Here is a 19,104-nt window from a genome sequence, read left to right as displayed (position 1 = left end):
AACGATGTTCTCAATGATCGTGTTCATGTGTAGCGACCCTGGTGATACTACAAGCAAAGTTTCATGTTGTGTCGAACCTTCTTAGTGTTTTAGAAATAGCGATTTTGATGCTATCGCTAATTTGCCCCGAGCACTCCCGTTTAAAATGAGTTTGACCTGAAAACGAAAATACGGTAAATCTTAAAAGTGCCTCCTTCGTTGTAATTATGCTTTAACGTGGAGGTCTGACTCCTAAACGTTCACAATAATAGCCTAGGTTACATTTTGGCGAGAATTTCACTTTAACACAGAGAATGACCACAATTTGTACACGTCCATGTGTGTCACTATTCGAGTGTAAAAAAAGTTTCATGTTGTGTCGAGCCTTCTTAGTGTTTTAAAAATAGCGATTTTGATGCTATCGCAAATTTGCCCCTTGCACTTAAATGACTTTGAGCTGAAAACGAAAATACGGTAAATCTTAAAAGTGCCTCTTTCGTCGTAATTATGCTTTTTCACAAAGGTCTGACTCATATACATTCACAAAAAAAAGCCTAGGTTTGCATTTATATATATATGTGTATATATATATATATATATATATATATATATATATATATATATATATATATAGAGAGAGAGAGAGAGAGAGAGAGAGAGAGAGAGAGAGAGAGAGAGATAGTTTAATCTCTGTTCATGTCAAATCCTGTTAATTTGAGACCACAATTTAGTAGATAAATTATTCATGTGCTTTTTAGTGAGACAAATATCATCATGTATTGTTGGGTGATTGCCTTGCCAAATATCAAATATCACAGAATTTCTGTGTCATGATCCAACGTCTTCAACATTTCATGAATTGTATCAAACAGGGTGTTAATCTCTGATTCCTACCCCTTAACGTAGACTTCCTCCTTGTGTCACATACAAATGCAGAATAGTGTCATCAGTGTGATTCTCAACACAAAACAGTCACAGGCAGAGGAGTGCAGCAGCTGTACATTTAGTCAGTTTGTGGCCCAAAACAGGCTTGTTGGTATCCAATTAACAAAAAAATAAAAATCACAAAAAAGTCATCACATGATTTGAAAACAAATGGGGATACAGCTCTGCGAAACAGGAATGTCTTCAGTGTGGTCAATGACAGACATACATAGAGTATGACGTCCCCCAACGTGATTTTAAAAAATGACATATACTTTCACATGATGGCACAACATTCATGGAGGAATGGCGAGCGAGGGCATATCTGTTTGTGTGTGTCCTTCATGTGTGAACATAAAGGAGGCGGTGAACCACCCACCCATGATAATTTAATAAGGATGCTGTGTGCTGGTGTTAGTGAGAGAGAGAACATACAATAAAAACTGGTGAACCAAGAGTTGACTGTAAGCGTGTTTTGTCTGCAGCAGTCTTGATTAAAGAAGAAAGGTGGCGGTGATCTACATTAATCACACTGTCAACAAATTCCATGAAAATACCAGAAATTAACTTCATGGACGTTGGATTCCCATAGACTCCCACATAAAAAATGCCCATGTTTACAGCTCTGTACAAAAAAAAACCCTTTTGGTGACTGTACCTTCATTTCCCTGTTCATGCCATCTGTACAGGTGACTTTGTGTACCATGTGATGTGCCCCTTCACGATAATGAACCTGGGCGCTGTAGTGCTTGACTCAATCTGACAGACACCAGACTGCAGCTGTAAGAAAAACATCACTAGAGACCAAATTGGTTGCTTTCCCATTTTTCATTAGGACTGAGTTTGGCAGAGTGAGGCACTGAGGCTGAAGACACCTCACTGAACCTCACAGTGGCTCTTCAGAAACCTATGAGACTATGTTCAAGTTTTATACAGTCTATGGTAGGATTACAGTAGGGCTGAGAGACAGACTTACACGTTGTTGACTTCAGTTTTTTTATTGGATCTGTAGACAATAAGAAATAGGCAGTATCAAATAACACCAACCTTGTCCTTCAATCAGGTTAGTTTGGCAGTGGAACGGTATAAGAGCAAAGTCTGTTTTATTTGACCGCGGTGACTACAAACTTAGCACGAATGCTAGCAATGATATGACGTATGTTCTTTATGCATATGTTTTAGGATGCTTAGCATTTGGTCTCTTCTGCTTTGTGATAAGCTGTAGTGTCACCCTCACACACAAACACACGCACCGCCGGACGTGATGGCTAGAGGCCTCGGGTTGTTTCAGGTTGCGTCAAGTGCTGCCTCTCAGGGCCCCTCACTTGACGCGGCCTTCATTAACATCTGCTGATTGAGACGGATACACACATCCACACTAAGGCGTGCACACACACACACAGTATAGGTGTGTGTTCAGGTGACTTGTGCCTGATCATTTCTTCCCTGTCAACTTGCGTTGTAGGTTGACCTAAAGCGAATTATGCAGAAGCTGCTACATTGTCTTCTAGCTTGCACAGCATTTTATGCTACTGACAGTGTTTGTCACAATGTGTTAAAGATTAATACGGGAAACACAAAAGCATCCGTTATAGAGTTCATCCAACTCTGCGAGAGTCAAGACCACTTCTTGGATGTGATGGTGGAATGTTGATTCCTCAGGTCAGGAGAGGTCGTACAGGGTGGAATCCACTGGGTCGGATGTTTGGCAACACGGTGGCATCAGAGCAGAAGGAACGGACGCAGGGACAGGAGGGGATGCAGGGTTTTCTCCTCGTATTTGGAGGGTCCCTGGATGTCACATACCAGCAGCTGGGCTCAAGGCTACGACTCAGAATCCTAGAGATGAACAGAAAAAGGGAACAGGGACTGAATAAGTATCGTCTGTCTGAAGCACGTTGTACAGTATGCTGCACAGCCGGACTTCTCTGCTGAACATTCCAGACTCAATCCATCTGCGTAGCCCTGCTGGTTCATTCATAATCAGATCTCTTTTAACTCAGTTATCCAATCAATGTCTCGGAGAGGGACAGTGAAAGGATGGACCGGGGGGAAAATTCAATAACTACTCTTCTGTGATAAATGGTAATTTGATGCTTGACAATTGGATCTTCTACTGGTCACCGTGATTTCTGTTTTCAGCTAAGAGACGCCGACGTTACCCAGTCCTAAGCTGAAGATGTGAGATATTCTACAGAGTGTTGATTCATTTTCCTGATCAAATTCACAATTCGAACAGTGGTTTTTGTAAGAGTAATGATTATCTCGATTTTCTAAGAGACATCAGCAGCACATGCAGATTTAGGGGAGGATCCGGCTACACATAAGAGGACTTCTCTTTTTTTCCCTCCACCACAAAAAGCTGATGTGCATGAAATTACAATAAGTTGCAACGAAAATGTTTCATCTTGCAGAAACTAGAGCTGCTGATCCAGCACTGTGGAGACACGTTGCCATGTTTAGTGTTTGAGGAAGTCGGGACTGGCAGCAAACCTCGCTGATTTATACCACAGGGATGGCCGTTTGTTTCTGGATCTGAATGCATGCGTTCAGTGTTCATAGACTCTCTCTTACTTTCACTGACGGCTGGGAGCTGAGCCCAAGGAATGTAAACACAGTGTTGTTCTCCTTCGACTGGAAGAAGTCTTCATAGTCCTGAGGGAGGAGGACAAAAAAAAAAAAAAAGAGGATGTTGAGTGTTACATAATCTCTACAAATTTGAAAGATGGTTGTAAACATCCCTCCAAAACATTGCTGCTTTTAATATAAATCACTGTGACACTGCAGCGTAGTGTTGGATTACCTTGGCCAGTGAGAGTGGTGACGGCAGGCAGAGCAGATAATCTGCCCCATCCATGAAACTGGATTACGACAGGATTACAGAGAAGCTCGCAAAGCAGGAGGACATAAACTGGCAAGCACTAACCGATCAAACTCATTCTCCGGAATAGTTGGCTGAACCACGTATATAAGAACCTAAATCTCACGGCTTCCACTTTTTGAAATAAATTCTAACCCTAATCCTATCACCCTGTGTTGACCGTTCGGTTGTATCATGTTTGTTTGATTCTAAATGCAGCTAACACAAAGGCATCAACACCTCTTTCTGCTCTTCCTGTAAAATGTTTACAGTGTGACTCATTCAAACTTGGTGGCAAACATTCATCCACTATCAGCTTGAGTTAGCTTGAAGGGCTGCCGTAGCTAACGGACCGATGACTATGTTTTGTTCTCAGCTGGTAAAAACTTATTTTACACTTCTTAACAATGTGGTTGAAGTCCCATTTAGCAGTCCGCCCCCTCAATCCCCACCTTCATATCTACAGTAAGAACATGGGTGGCGGAGGTGGAGGTGGTGGCTGTGATTTTAAGGGGTTCCAGTGTTGCCTCAGATCAATGTTTTAATTAAGTTTGTGTCTCATATTGCGTCATGATGTTCAGAGGGCACCAGTGAATATATACAGTATAGCAATGGATGAGATGACAGCCCCCCTAAAGTGAGGCCAACTCATACTGATCGCCCCCTGGTGGCTGGCTGCAGTATAAAGCCCCCCTTTCCCTCCACACCAACAGATGGGCCAAACTAAAAGTAGACATTTTGGAAGATATTGTGGTGTCACCCATCTTTTGTAACTGCTAGTGATGAAGACAGGGGGACATGATGCAGATGTTTAGACCGCAAGACTGCAGTGGGCGGTACATCTGTTGGCACCGACGCGCTTGTCATCGTTAAGAACACGTGATGCAAATTTAGGAGAATCAGTGACAAAACTTCATATTGTACCTTTAATGAACAAATGCTCCAACAACAGTGTGCTGTATGGAACTACCTAAGGGACAGTTTCTCATTCAAAACAGTAACAAATCTCCATCGTACCCCACAGTAGCGATCCTCATTGAAGATCTGCGGAGGCAGCGGGTTGCCCTTCTCCGGCTGCTTGTCTCTGGGGATGTTACGGTACATCCAGAGCCTCTGCTCCTCCAGCATGGTGATGTCTACTTCCTGGAAGCTGATTCGATTGGCCTCCAGGAAGCCCACCACTGCTTGCTGGTGCTTCTTTACCTATGACGAATAAAAGAAAGAAAGAAACAAGGCAGGGTGGGGGAGGGTTGGAGTTGGAGAGATGGCTGACGTTAAATTACATTAAAAAGAAAGAAAGTCAACAGTATTCATGAAGACATAATCTCATGTTGCCTCATGTGTGCACGTGTGTAAATGAAGCACAGCTGGACACTAGACCGTGTGTGTGTGTGTGTGTGTGTGTGTGTGTGTGTGTGTGTGTGTGTGTGAGACATTCACCCTGTCTCGGTCTGCTGTTCCTGCAATAACAAACCGTAAGCTGACACCCATCAAACCACTCTCACACACACATGTGGAGTGTATGTATTCATTGCACAGGGACTCCTTTAGTAACAGGGACATTAAGAAGGATTATTGATTAGTGGAAGAGCTTAGCCTTGAAACCGGAAAGCTGACATAATTTTTTCCTATACAGTACGCTACAACCTTTTATCGCATCAAGAGGAGTTTTTGTGAGGTTATCGACTGAAAATGAACTATTAATAACCATCTTGTTTTCGTGATACTCTCAAAAGTAATGAATCGGGATGTTTCGTGTTTCCTTTCCCATCTTTGGTCAGTGGGACGGATGCAACAGCTCCCTGTGGTATTGTCCCGTGTGCACTGGGAGGCTCTGTGAGCGAGTGAAAAAAAAACAAAAAACTGCATGACAGTGTTTGTGAATGCTGAGAGAAAAAAAAGGAGAAAAAAAAAGTCCAAGGATAATTTTAGAAGACAGAAGAACTCCCACGGAAGGAGGAGGTCACAAACAAATTAGACACGGAGACACAGTCCATATGTCTCAGACCGGCCACTGTGAGCGAGCGTCTTTCTCCACTCCGTCCTGATGTTCGACAAACAGTTTTGTTTTGTGCCTTTTTTTCATTAATTTCTCATTCACAGCTACCTTGTATTACATCTATGTATGCACTGAGTGTTCATTAACATCACAAAAGGGGCTGATTATTCAGGGCAAGCAGTGTGGACTACTATAAACAGAGGCTTAATTTGTGGCTGAACACTATCATTTATTATCCAGTATCCTGAAAGCATCTCTCTAGTTATTCTGCCTTTGATCGAGAAGACAAAAATAATAATGTGTCCATTATCTTAATGATGCTAAAGGCCACAATGGAGCTATTGTTTTACCTTAAAGACAGTAAGGGATTGTTCTGGACACACAGCCTGTCTACCAAAACAGCTTTATCTGGACGCCAACAGCTAAACAAATTCATTTCAAGCATACTGATTGCCTGTTTGTTCCGGTCGAAGGTTGAAACTCCACAAGGAATGTTATTTTCTCATCTGTACCGTGTGTCACATCGCTGGCTTCCATATAAAATGATACGACCTTCCCCTCTGTGCTCACAGACAGGCAGCGTGAGTCTAAATAATGAAAGAGGTTCCCCCCGGTGAGGGTGAAGGAGAGTGTGTGTCAGAGGACGGGTGAGTTCAGATTTTTTGTGGTCCATGTATGTGTGTGTGTGCATGTAGGATTAAAGACATCCAAATACTCATCACAGTATATGAGTATGCATGCATTGTTTGTGAGCACGTTCTGAAATGTGGGGATTAACTGGAGGTTAAGACTAATCCGCGGACAGAGAGAGGAAATGTAATGAAAATTTAAAAAAAAAAACAACAAAAAACACATGAATTGCGTTCATCCTGATCAACAAGAAATTTGCTGATTTGTTGTAGCTGGCAGTGAGGCTGGCAGCAATTCTATTATCGCTTAACATGTCAGTCATTTCCTCGACTGAACCATTAGTTGTTTGGTCCATAATATGTCCCGAAATGGTTAAAAGTATTTATTTCCAAAGCCCAAGATGACCAGTGTTTTGTTTTATTTACAGCCCAAAAATAGATAAATATAGAAACAAAAACATCACATTTGTAAGAAAAGTTTCTTTTTGAGTGGTGCACTGGGATTGTGAGTTGGGCTGGCTGCCACCACCCCCACCCTAAAATCTGCTTTTCTTACGAGTGGGAACTTTAAAGGAGACATGTTGTCTTCATTGTCAGGTTCATCATTTGACTCTAATAGGTTAACATGCTTTAACGCTCCAAAAACACATCACTTCTCTCATACACAGGAAATGAATCCCCCCTTCTGTCTGAGACGCTCTGCTGCTCCTTTAAAACCTCGCTCCAGTCTGCTCCGATTGCTCAGCTCGCACACGCCTGAGACACCGATCGCTCACCGTGTCAGCTCTGTCGTGTTTTCAGCTACCACTTAGCTTCACTTGTGCTGCGTATACAGGCATAAATTGTGTGACAGGAGCAGTGTTTTCTGTGGGAGAGAGGAGCTCCAGTCGGCGCAGACTTTGACCTTTTTAACTTTCAAGACCTTTTACCTCCACAGGAACCTGTAAAACACTGAAGGAAATGAAAAACAAGAATGCACGATAGGTCTCCTCTAAATCTTAAAAAATGACCCTTGTTTGATTGTCAGAATGGTTCATTTCAATTATTTGATTGTTGATTCTGATGTAATCACTCTTGGATCAGATAATGTGGGGATACATAGCGGGGGGGATTTCTAACTACATTTAGGATCATTATCAAGCCATTAGGACTTGGACAAACAGTCTGATGAGGCCAACCCTGATACATATCCTCTGAGGAGGAGGAGGGGGGATAACCTAATTTGCACTTCATTCATTCTGTAGCGATGATTTCCGCCCCACTAATCCGCCCTTGTTGAGCTGAGAACTGCGAACTGCTCATTTTCATAAGGACGCAGTAGTGGTTTGATTGGTACTTTCTCCATGAGTCTGCCTTTTTTAACGCTCATGTCAGGCATGTCTATTTTCTAGATTTCAGCTCCTGACCGTCACACATAATTATTCTCCTCCACCGCCTCAGTCTCACTCCCCTGGAGAGTCTCTCTCTCTCTCTCTCTCTCTCTCTCTCTCTCTCTCTCTGTCTGTCTTTCTTTCTTTCCTTCTTTCACGCGAACCCATCCCTTTCACTTTCTGTCAGCTGAGGGGGGATCCAGCCGCACCTTCTCCCTCTTCATTCGATCACTTGTAACTCAATTCAAACGCATTCAGAGTGAATCACATTCACATGAGCCTCCGCGCTCGCATAACTGACCCAAATGGTGAGACCCATCCAGGCGTGCCTGACTGTGCTTGTGTGTGTGTGTGTGTGTGTGTGTGTGTGTGTGTGTGTGTGAGAGAGAGAGAGAGAGAGAAAGGGAGTCTGTGTGTTTTGAATGTATGTGTCATAGGATTAAAAATAACTCCTTTGTAAACGCTCAGAGATTGTGCTGCCCTCTTCTAGGGGCCGGAGCGCGATAAAATAAATATATTACTCATTTTTGCCATTACCTAAGGCTCGAAGCATTCGCGCCGGAGTGTTGTTTGATGATTTTCTGCTCAAACTTAATATCAGCTGGGTGGACTCAATGGTACGGGGCCTGTTATTTCCCAAAAGGGGCAACAAGGACTGAGGCTGCAACCAGCTATTATTTTCACTGTATGCTGGAGGCTGAAATGTTCTGTTAAATCGACTGAGCACTCACTGAATTACACTGACATCAGTCTCGTGTGTTTGGAGTTAGTTGGCTCCTCAGCTGCTCAGATTGTAAGAACCCCTCCCTAGAATTGCACAGGGAACGAACACAAGGAACATCTCAAAACACACACACAAAAAAACATTGTTCCAGTGATGAAAGCTTGATTCAAACAAGGCCCTGTTCTTTTTTTTCTTTTTTTTTTTTAAGTAAGCATCATTCTTACTGATTATGACTGCGAACCTCTCTAAAGCCATGAGGTGTTCCTGTTATTTCGTCCACCCCAGAAACATCCTTGGATAATGCAAATGAGGCATGTTTGCACACTATGCATGCACTTTGTTCCACCTGTAGGAAGGACATGTGTTTTGTTTTTGTTTTTGTTTTTACATTAATGTGTCATCTATTCGGCTCCTGCAAAATAAAAAGGAGATGCAACTCAGGTGGGATTCAGTAAAAATGAGAAAATCCACCCTGCCACTTAAAAAATGTGCAACTGCAGCGTGCTGATGTGTGACCTGCCTCCCCGTCTTGAATGATGCTGACTACTTTCACAGTTACATAATGCTCATTATAATACGATTATAGGATTGCTCGAGCATGTCCACATTTTGCAATATCTCTGCTTTTTAAACACGCAACTGTCAACGCGATAAAAAAAAACAACAACAACAAAAAAAAAACACTCACCGCGACAGAGCCAGACGAGGAGGCGATGTAAACCTTGATGACCATTTTTAATCCCAAATGCGCACGAGTCGACAAACAAAAGTGTTTGTGTGCAGCGAGTCTCGTTTTGTTTTTGTTTGTTTTTTTCCCCCAAACTCACGAGAAGAGACTTCAAACCTGCGGGGCCGCGTTTCAGACGAGAGGAGACACGCGTCCCCAGCATTTAAACTGAGGCATGATAATAAAACAGCGTGCGAGCGTCTCTCCGCTGCTCTGTGTGGCGCTCAGCGACCCACACAGCAACCACGCACCATAATAAGCACTACACTTCCGGTCATGGTTTTCACAATAAAAACAACAAACGACGGTGATCTAAATACAAATAAGGTTTATCATTTTCTAAACGTACACGTCCCATGTAAATCTTGTTTTCTCCATATCTTTTTAACCAAGCATAATAATATAGTATTTGGTCTAATTAAAAAAATACAGTTTTATTAATTAACACATCGTTTTGGTGTCACAAGTTACTCCTTTTATTTTGAAAATCCTTTCCTTGGAGTTCGACTGTGATTATATCCGAAAACTTGACGCAGGTAACACGAAAAAGGTAGCTGAGAGCAGGGAAATGTAGTTCTGAGGATGCTCGCAGCATTAAAAAAAAAATTAGACATTTTAAATCACTTTTTAAATCACTTTTTTTTTGTCTGATTTCACTTAAATTTGGTGAATGACGGTAGGGCTCAACCAGTTTGTGTGCACTTAACATATAAATGAATTAATTAATTAATACATCTGATTTTGTACCCCTTTACTGTTTATTACTGTACGTATTTTGATCCAGATTGTAATCTTGTTGGAGATCACATTTTCCAAACATTTTCTGTTATTGGGCTACACAAAATAGTGTTTGGACGCACAGCAGCACAAACGATTAAGTTTCTGGTGAAGTCTGCATATGCTGCTGCTGAAGTGACGGAGCCATGGTTAGGCATCATTTAATTACATACCTTTTCAATCTGGATTTTAACTGAGCTTTATCTATTTATCCATCTATGTATGTATTTAATGTTTGTCAGTATTTTGTTTATGAATGTTATTAATGATAACTCGTGATATTCATGATCACCTCCTCCTCGGTTTATTGGTTGCTGTGAAGCACTTTGTTTTAATTTGTTTGTATGAAAAGTGTTATTCAAATTAAGTCTTATTGACTGATCTCAACAACCTTTGACTGGCCATAATATCCTACATATCAGATGGCAAAGCAACAATAGTATATGCAACAAAGCAAATATGCGGTATGCATAAATCTATTATCTACTGAAAAACATACAGTATATATTTATTTGTCAACACGCACCATAGCGCCACGCTGGCGTTACGGTGGTACTGCAAGGGGTGCTGCGGTTGCCATGGTACAGCGTCAGCGGTACGACTGGCTCCTGAAGGCGTGGACGAAAAAAAAAAAAATAGTGTCTGGACGCCCCTAACGGTCAGGATTACTCCTTCTTCTTGATTTATCTTCGTGGATAATTACAGAGTGGCGCATTTGAAACGATACTGTTTTCGACAAGGGCGGACGACTAATGTTATGTCCCTATATATCTAAGTAACGGTTGCTAAGTTAGCTAGCGTCAAAGTTCATGCTAGCTTGCGAGTAGTTAAAGCTGTGTGGCTAACGTTAGCCGATGGAGTCTACACAAGGAGCAGGTAACTGGTTGCTACAGAGTTAAACGTAAAGCAGACAACGCCGGGAGGGTGTAAAGTAGTAAATGCGGCAAACGGACAGGTTGGTGCCAGCAGACATAAAGCGGTTTGGCTTAAACGCAACCCCCACCTGTTGATGGTAGGTTTTTTTTTGCTATGCTAGCACAGTAAGCTATCACCAATATATCAGTCCTCTTTCAACGTTAGCTTCCAACAACCCGTTAAAGGCTAACGTTAATTTTTGCTAATGTCAATAGGCTGAAATGGTATCAGGAGAGTCAACCACTCTTCTCTCTTATCCACGTCTAATTGATAGTGCTGCATTTGAGTAAAGGGCCCATTAAGATGTGGTTGCTAGGGTGCTAGCTTCATTTTGTTGCCTTCAGCTACATGGAGGGCAGTCTTGACAACAATGCACCTGTCAACAGCAGACGGTCCATTTTAATCCAATCTGTTCGTGTCACTCACAGCAGGCCGGGGAAGCCAGCATGTTATTCCACTACAGGAAGCCCTTGATAACACTCATCTGTGTGTACATCTGCTTTCACCAGGGAGCTTGTCGCCCGACTGAGTATATTCACTCAGCAAATAATCGTTATCAGGAGCCACAGGAGACAGACAGACATGAGCTCGATGAAGCAGAAGATGTGATGACGGCCACGGAGATGATGGGGATATAATGTAGCCTTTGTGGTAAGTGCTAAATACCGGTTACTACTGTGCATTTAGGTTTATTTTCCTGTAGATCGGATTTGATATGTTACTCATTCGTCTAATAGTTTATTTAATTCGTTTGAGTAGAAGATAATGTTAATTCGTTTAAATATTATATTTTTTTGTCATCGAAGACATTTGAAATTTATATCACTTAACTGTATTTTTAGTATGTATTTCTTGCTAGTGGTTAGAGGAGACATGACATGATTTACAGTCTCTGCGTGAAATTAATTAGGGATAGTTAAACATTTATAGCTGAAAAACAAAACAAACAAAAAACAGTTTTGTGTTCGGGTGTAGGACATTTCTGCCCTGCTTGACCGGTGATCAGGCCCTTTTCTGTTTATGCTGATGATGCTGTTGCTGGTGTGTGTACTGCTGTTACCATAGATACGTGTCCATCAAGTGATTCTGTTATTGTCAGGGTTGATAAAAGAGCAAGTTGAGGGCACGACCATGTCATTAACACAATCTTTAAGGAGCGCAGAGGCCCCTCAGTAATAATCAAGTGACTCAAGGTTGTTTGATCCCTTACAAACAATGGCAAATAATATCTGGAGGTGCTGGACATTTTTGTTTTGTTTTTTGCTTTTGTTTTATGTGGAGATGAAGGATCTGACTAATCTAGAAAAACTAAAAATATGTACCATTTAGGCTCGTAATATGAAGACTTACATAATGGTAGATACAGATACAGTCAGAAAATAATATGGTATGGAAAACCATGCAGCAGTATACACAACAAATATCATATCTATCATAAACATGCAGCAACATGTCTACATCAACAGTCACTTCATATTTTTCCCCTCTTCTTCTGTATTTTGTATGCGCACGTTATTGCAGTCAAAGATAACAGTCTTGCTGTTTAATAAGTCACCTGGACAGATGGGGGCAGTCTAGCATTTTGTATGTAGCAGCAGTAGTGTGGACTAGTGATATCATACATCATTCAGCCTCATGGAAAATTCCACCTCATGTGTGTTGTCGCTTAGTGACCAAGGCAGACAATACGGAAAACCTGAGAGAAACCCGTTGGCCTTGCTTCTTATTACCGTTTCGGATTAACTTTGAGAATTTCATCTTGGTTGCTCAATACCTACGATGAGGTCAGTTTATCAGTGGACTTTTAATATAAGTCTGTTAAATCAGGTAAGGTATATTCTGTACAAGTAAGTCTGTGTTATTTTTAAACCATTACTCATAAAACATTTTTTTTTTAAACTTTTTCCTCATTTTTGTGTTTAAGTCCAATGCAGCGTTTGTTCTCAAAGTGACAACATGGAACCAGAAAACAAAACTGACCCTTATGAAGACAACCGGGATGTCGATCGAAGTCGCCAGTCGCTGCGGAGTACAAGGAAAGATTCTTGTGACTCGTCCATCCAAAAACAAAAAAGGAGCAACTGGGACAAGATCAGGGATGAGGAGGAAAAGGAAGACGTCGCTGAGGGTAGATCAAAAACAAGAACGTGGCATCCTGATCCGGATCGGGACCAGATATCAGATGGAGAGGGACGGAGAAGTAGTCGCTCTTATTACTCTGACGATTACGAGAATGAGTCTCCTTCAGACAGATCGCTCTCACCCTACTCCCAGTCCCGGACTCCATCTCCAACGCCTCAGAGGGGGATCAGGGCAAAGAAGGCTTCTAACATCCCCTTCTATAAGACAGGTGTGTAATGAAGGATGTGTGAATGGACAGATAAATACAATTTATCATTACCCCTAGTTTTTAAATTCCCTGTACTGTCCAGGTGATGGCAGTGTAAGGCAGATTTTAACATGGTCATTAAGATTGGATTAAGATTTTTATAAGCAGTTTTGTACCCTGAACTTCCACACTAATTATGTTTTAATTAAAGTTTTTCTTTTTTTCAAATTTAATTGATTTCACCTCTCCTGGTGCACTTATCCATGTAAAAGTGTTTATTGTCATTCCTTTGAAATTATTTCAACATCATGTGTGTTCCTCTGTCTTGCAGGTGGTGTGGGGCGTCGAGGTGTTTCTCGCCCACAGCGTCCAGGTGGCCAACCCCTGACCCAGCAGCAACGCAGGGGAGTGCGTTCCCAAAGCAAGGAGTCCACACCGCCTAAAGACTTGGACCTGGTCACCAAGAGGATGCTCTCAGCCCGCCTGCTAAAGATCAATGAATTGCGCAACTCACTTGCTGAGCTGCAACAGCGCACTGACGAGCTGCAGAAGGAGAATCGAGTTCTCAGACAGGTATGCCTAACCATCTAGTTAAGTAGTTAAGTTTAAAGCAAATTACATGGTCTTTTATCGTCAGATTCTTTGAAACACTTGTGGCATCATAAAGTGGAATTACTGCTTTTCCACGCTGCAGCTTCAGGTGCGTCAAGAGAAAGCCCTGCAGCGCTACGACGACACCGAGAGTGAGATTTCTCAGCTACTGGCACGCCATTCCAATGAAACCCAAGTGCTGCGTGAGCGGTTGAGGCGCACTCAAGAGCGGGAACGGGCAGCCGAGCGACGGTTGAAGGACAGTGACGAGCAGCTGCAAAGGAGTCGGGCGACCATAGCGCGGCTGAAGAAGCTGGTTGACCAGCGAGAGTTGGCCACCAGAGACGAGCTAAGCAGCAGGCTGGAGGAAGAGAAGACACGGGCCCAAGAGGCAGAACGAAAGATCAAGGTAAATTACTTTTAGATTCCTTGTAGTTATCACAAAACTCAGTTCCTACAGTAGACTATTCCTGCACATGATCTTTCCTCTGATCTTTTTGAAATGTAGCTTATACATTTGACAAATGATAGATGTCTAATTTACAAGGCTATTCCATGGCTCGCTTAACAATCACTTATGGGCAGTAAGCTATATACGCACTCATTTGTGTGCATGTATTCTGGCATCCTTAAAGCACATCATTAGATTTGAGTTCCTTTTGTCATGCAGCATTTGGAAAATGCATTTGTTGTCCTGTATGTATTTGAAGGAGCTGGAGCGTGGCTTGGAGCTGAGCAACAGCAGTTACCAGAGGCAGCTGGCTGCAGAGAGGAAGAAGACCGTGGGCGCCCAGGAGGAGATCAGGACTCTGCAAGAGGAACTGGATCGACTGACCAACAAACTCAAGGTCCATATATATATATATATATATATATATATATATATATATATATATATATATATATATATATATATATATATATATATATATATATATATATATATATATATATATAATAATTTACTTGAAGATATGTTGTAGAGGTAAGATCGGGCCTAAAAAATCCAGCCCGACCCGACCCAGGCCCGCAGGCATTAAAGCCCGACCCAGCCCGAGCCCGACCAATTAACTTGATTTGCAGGCCCGAGCCCGAAGCAAACCCGAAATTTCAATTTATCCCATAGTATTTTACGTTCACGAAATGTCCGCAAAGCCGTGCGCAAAGCGTGCTCTTGCTCTGCGCCTCCTGTTAAGTAGTAGTTATATAGCAATTACCTTACAGCGCCGCCTTCTCTGTTTTATCCAAATTATTTATTTACAACAAGTATTCCTTAGTTTAGTATCCACACATCATTTTAGTATACATTTTTATAAACATATATTTATTTAAAAAAAAGTCAGCGAGAGAGAAGCCCAAACCCGACCCGACCCGACCCGAACGTAATGATTGACATTTTAGGCCCGACCCGACCCGAATTTCGGGCCGGGTCGGGCTCGGGCTCGGGCTCGGGCTAAAGATCTTACCTCTAATATGTTGTCTAACATTTCTGCATTAATCTGCATTTTTTAAAGGGATATCCTGGTGTAAATTTAATCCATGGTCTAACACACCGTGAAACTGTGTTAGACTCCCTCTCGAGAGATCAAGTTAGCAGACCGCTAATTTACAGAGTTTTATCAACCTTAGAAACGACGCACAACAACAATACACTGCAGTAAATGGATCCAAATATAAACCGCCACCAAAAAGCCACAAATAATGCTCAGAACAGCATCAAACTTCAGCAACAGTACAGATAGGGTCTCGGCACATAGTCGGGGGCATTAAAACTTCACTAGCTTGGCTGGATTTCTACTGAAAAGCTGACAAAATTTACCACTCTTCTGCAGCAGCTTCCTGTTGACCGGAAGTCCCAACGAGTCAATACCGAGTGCAGTAGAGTTCCGTGGCTCATGGATGAAAATGTATGATTATGACTCCATGTAAAATCAATCAAAGTTCATATGTGTCTTACCTGCCAGTTTATAACAGTTATTATCAAGAGCGGACAGGGAAAAGAACGGAATTGAGCATTTCTAACCGCACTCGGTAATCATTGCGTCAGGACTTCCCCGACCCGGAAGCTTATGGGGGAGAGCTGGAATCTGTTTTTAGCCTCCACAATAGAAATCCAGCTAAGCTAGTGGAGGTTAGATGCCCCGGACTATGTGCTGAGACCCTATTTGTACTGTTGCTGAAGTTTGGTGCTGTTCTGAGCATTATTTGTGGCTTCTTGGTGGCGGTTTATATTTCGATCCATTTACTGCAGTGTATTGTTGTCATGCAGTAATTTCTGAGGTTGATAAAACTAGCGGTCTGCTAACTTGATCTCTCGAGAATTAGTCTAACACAGTTTCATGGTGGTTTAGACCATGGATTAAACTTACACCAGAATATCATTTTAATACATTTTGCTGAGTTGTCTACTCAGATTATCCCAAATCAGTCATTTTATTTAGTAATTTGATGATTTAATTTACTATCAGGAGAAGGAGAGAGAACTAGATGCCAAGAACATCTATGCCAACCGCATGATGAAACCACCACTAAGAAAAGATGCTGATAGTGGTACAAAGCGAAAAGGTAAGGCCTAACTATTGGTGCCTCTTCATAATTTATGTGCTGTATATACTTCCTGGTCATGGTTTGGACTTTTATATATAATCTCTCACCTATAGCCCTCAGCAGGAACAGTGCCAAGACAGCACTGACGACAGACAGGCCATCTAGTCTGGATTTCCCCACACCTCCACCTGCCATCACCGATGCAAACGGATACAGTGAACAGGCACCTGATGAATACCTGTCACTCAAGGTACAAAGAAGCAACTGTACTTTACCCTCTCATCCACACTTCCTCCTCTCTCGTTGTTTCTCAAGCCTCTTTCTCTCAAACAATTTATGTTGAAAGGAGCGTAACCAAGAGGACAGAGGGGCAGAAACAGAAGACGGGCATCTAAAGTGGGAACAGCAGAAGATGACTGATGGGGAAAAAGAAAGAGACAAGGAAAGCGAACTGGTGAAGGAGAACAAGGAGAAACCACAACTCAACCAGGAGCTAAATGTGCTTGAGGAGAAGGCAAAAAGACTCAGAAATGGTAAAAAGAGTATACATACATATATAAAATTAGTAAAAGGCATAAAAAAGTAATGGCTTATGTTCTGTCCACAGGCCGGGAGAAAGAGAAGGAGGAAGAAGACAGAAAGAGGACAAGTTCCTTCTTAAACCAGGAGGAAGAGAATATCAGGAAGCCTGGCCATGTCCTGGAAGAGGTGAGGAAGTGGAACCATGATGTTCTGGCCAATCAGCAAGCAGCAGAGGAAGCGCATCGCAAAAAGGAACAGCTGCTGGCTAAGATGCTTGAAATAGACCGTCAGAACCAAGGAACCCAGGACACCATGTCTTCTGAGTCCAGTAAGGGCCAGAGTAACCATTCTTCTCCTCGTCTTCCCGAGCAGAGGAACTCTTCCATTTTAAACCTGACAGAATCAGAAGAATCAGCCAGTTTGCACAGTGGTGCCGGAAGCAGGGAAGGTGGAAGGAGAAGATCAGGCATAGAGGGTGGAGCTGTTACAACAGGACTGGGGAGGAGAGCGCTTCGCTCCCAGGTCTCCAATGACGACTTGGCATTCGGAAGTTACGCGCCTTCTTTTGGAAATTCAGCCTCCCGAGGTTCAGGCTTCCCTCCACCTCCGCCCACCGAGGACAGGGACTCTGCGTTAGAAGCAATAGGTGTTTTTAGCCTCAGAGGGGTTGGCACGGAGAAAGAAAAGGAGGCAGAAAGAGGAGCGGGGAAGGACAAGAAGTCTGCCCTCATGCAGCAGCTATTTGGTACCCTGGCCACACCTGCTGGGGATAGTCTTAGCACCTCCAATACGATGGAGATCCTGAACAGTCCTCCCTCTACCAATGGAGTGCGTTCTAGAAGGGGAGAACTGCTCAGCTTCAACTCAGGGTCTTCCTCTCCTCCTACATCCTCCCTGAACACCCTACAGGTAGCAGACAGCAGACCTGCCATCCGTGCCATCCACTCATTTGATGATGACATAGAGGAACTGACTTTGTGAAATTAATTTATATTAAAGACATTAATCTCAAAAAGAGACTGCGTGATGAACATGGTTCATAAATTCTAAGTAATAAATTATAAAACGTGTTGCTGTCTTTTAAATGTTTCATCATGTAGGACATTAATTTTAAGTGACTGTGATGCATTCAGGTGCATGTGTGTTGACACATGGATGATAGATAGTTGTCAGTGTCGCTGTAACTGGTGATATAGAAATGTTTAACCTTTGATCTGTTTTAATGGTAGGTATACTCACAAGTTTTGTGTCGACTATGGCTTGTACTGGTTTGCACTTGCTAAATTTGAAAAGGTTCCTCAGGTTGCTTTCCAGTTTTTGTGGTAGAATATGACTGGTAGTTTATCTTTCAGAAGAAGGATAGCAGGGCCGCAACACTAAAGCCCATAAAATGTATCCAATTTATAGTGGTGCAAGCATTACATTAACTCTGGCTGCAAGTCACGTTTTTGCATTGGATATTTTAGCGCATTGCCATATTGGTTCAGTAATAATAGTTTTGAATCCTGCTTTACTTCGGGTATCAGTATTTGAGTAGGTTTTATTCGACATTTGGGTGATTGATGCTATATGAATGTATGACGAAGCAATATGACAATCAAACATCAGTCGCTGAATGTGTGACAAATTATGTAAAACGGGTTATTTTTTAAAAGCATTTATAATAAAACTTAATTGTCAAGGTTAATGCCCTGTGAGCACATGTTGCTAAATAAGTTATTAAAGGACATTTGAAGCATAGATGTAAGTTGTATTTTCACAAACTAAAACTGTTACTATTTGACTCGCATGTTTGAGGGCCAATACAGGAGCGTTGCTAGGACACCTGTGGCTCTCTCTCTCTATCTATCTATCTATCTATCTATCTATCTATCTATGTGGGTATATATATATATATATATATATATATATATATATATATATATATATATATATATATATATATATATATATATATATATATATACATATACATATATATAGGGTACAGAATTCTCTATTTCTATCTGTATTTCTATCTGCAGCTTGTCTGTATTTTTTGGTGTTCTTCGACTCAGCATCTCCCAACGTGGCACAAGGCTGATATAAGCTGTAAAATAGTTAGATTTTTTGTATTTTTTGATACGTCCATTTTTGAAGAGCTATTTGTATTTATTCTGGCAGAATTCATTATTATCCCTTTCATAAGGGATTTAAATGTGTCACCAGTGA

General features: G+C 41.9%; 2 protein-coding genes across 6 annotated transcripts; one reads left to right on the top strand and one right to left on the bottom strand.

The window, feature by feature from the left end:
* Window positions 1-1,885: 1,885 nt before the first annotated feature.
* On the bottom strand, window positions 1,886-10,615 carry sh3bgrl2 (SH3 domain binding glutamate-rich protein like 2). Of its 2 annotated transcripts, none has more exons than XM_037086667.1 (4): window positions 10,516-10,615; window positions 4,781-4,966; window positions 3,478-3,558; window positions 1,886-2,742 (listed from the first exon to the last, which is right to left on the bottom strand). In XM_037086667.1, exons 1-4 carry the CDS (start codon window positions 10,516-10,518, stop codon window positions 2,728-2,730), a joined length of 285 nt encoding a protein of 94 aa, XP_036942562.1. In that variant the 5' UTR covers window positions 10,519-10,615; the 3' UTR covers window positions 1,886-2,727. The 2 variants fall into 2 exon arrangements, with proteins under 2 accessions (XP_036942562.1, XP_036942561.1); XM_037086666.1 differs by lacking the exon at window positions 10,516-10,615 and adding an exon at window positions 9,174-9,453.
* On the top strand, window positions 10,509-18,633 carry lca5 (lebercilin LCA5). Of its 4 annotated transcripts, none has more exons than XM_037086661.1 (11): window positions 10,509-10,647; window positions 11,414-11,555; window positions 12,575-12,688; window positions 12,839-13,254; window positions 13,565-13,806; window positions 13,928-14,233; window positions 14,535-14,672; window positions 16,293-16,389; window positions 16,485-16,621; window positions 16,718-16,904; window positions 16,979-18,633. In XM_037086661.1, exons 3-11 carry the CDS (start codon window positions 12,684-12,686, stop codon window positions 17,872-17,874), a joined length of 2,424 nt encoding a protein of 807 aa, XP_036942556.1. In that variant the 5' UTR covers window positions 10,509-10,647; window positions 11,414-11,555; window positions 12,575-12,683; the 3' UTR covers window positions 17,875-18,633. The 4 variants fall into 4 exon arrangements, with proteins under 4 accessions (XP_036942556.1, XP_036942559.1, XP_036942558.1 ...); XM_037086663.1 differs by lacking the exon at window positions 10,509-10,647 and adding an exon at window positions 10,654-10,865; XM_037086662.1 differs by lacking the exon at window positions 10,509-10,647 and adding an exon at window positions 10,654-11,001.
* Window positions 18,634-19,104: the final 471 nt, after the last annotated feature.

The sequence above is a fragment of the Acanthopagrus latus genome, chromosome 22, assembly GCF_904848185.1.
Source record: "Acanthopagrus latus isolate v.2019 chromosome 22, fAcaLat1.1, whole genome shotgun sequence".
Classification (NCBI taxonomy): domain Eukaryota; kingdom Metazoa; phylum Chordata; class Actinopteri; order Spariformes; family Sparidae; genus Acanthopagrus; species Acanthopagrus latus.
The sequence above is the reverse complement of the archived record's forward strand: the minus strand, read 5'-3'. Positions and strand labels throughout refer to the sequence as shown.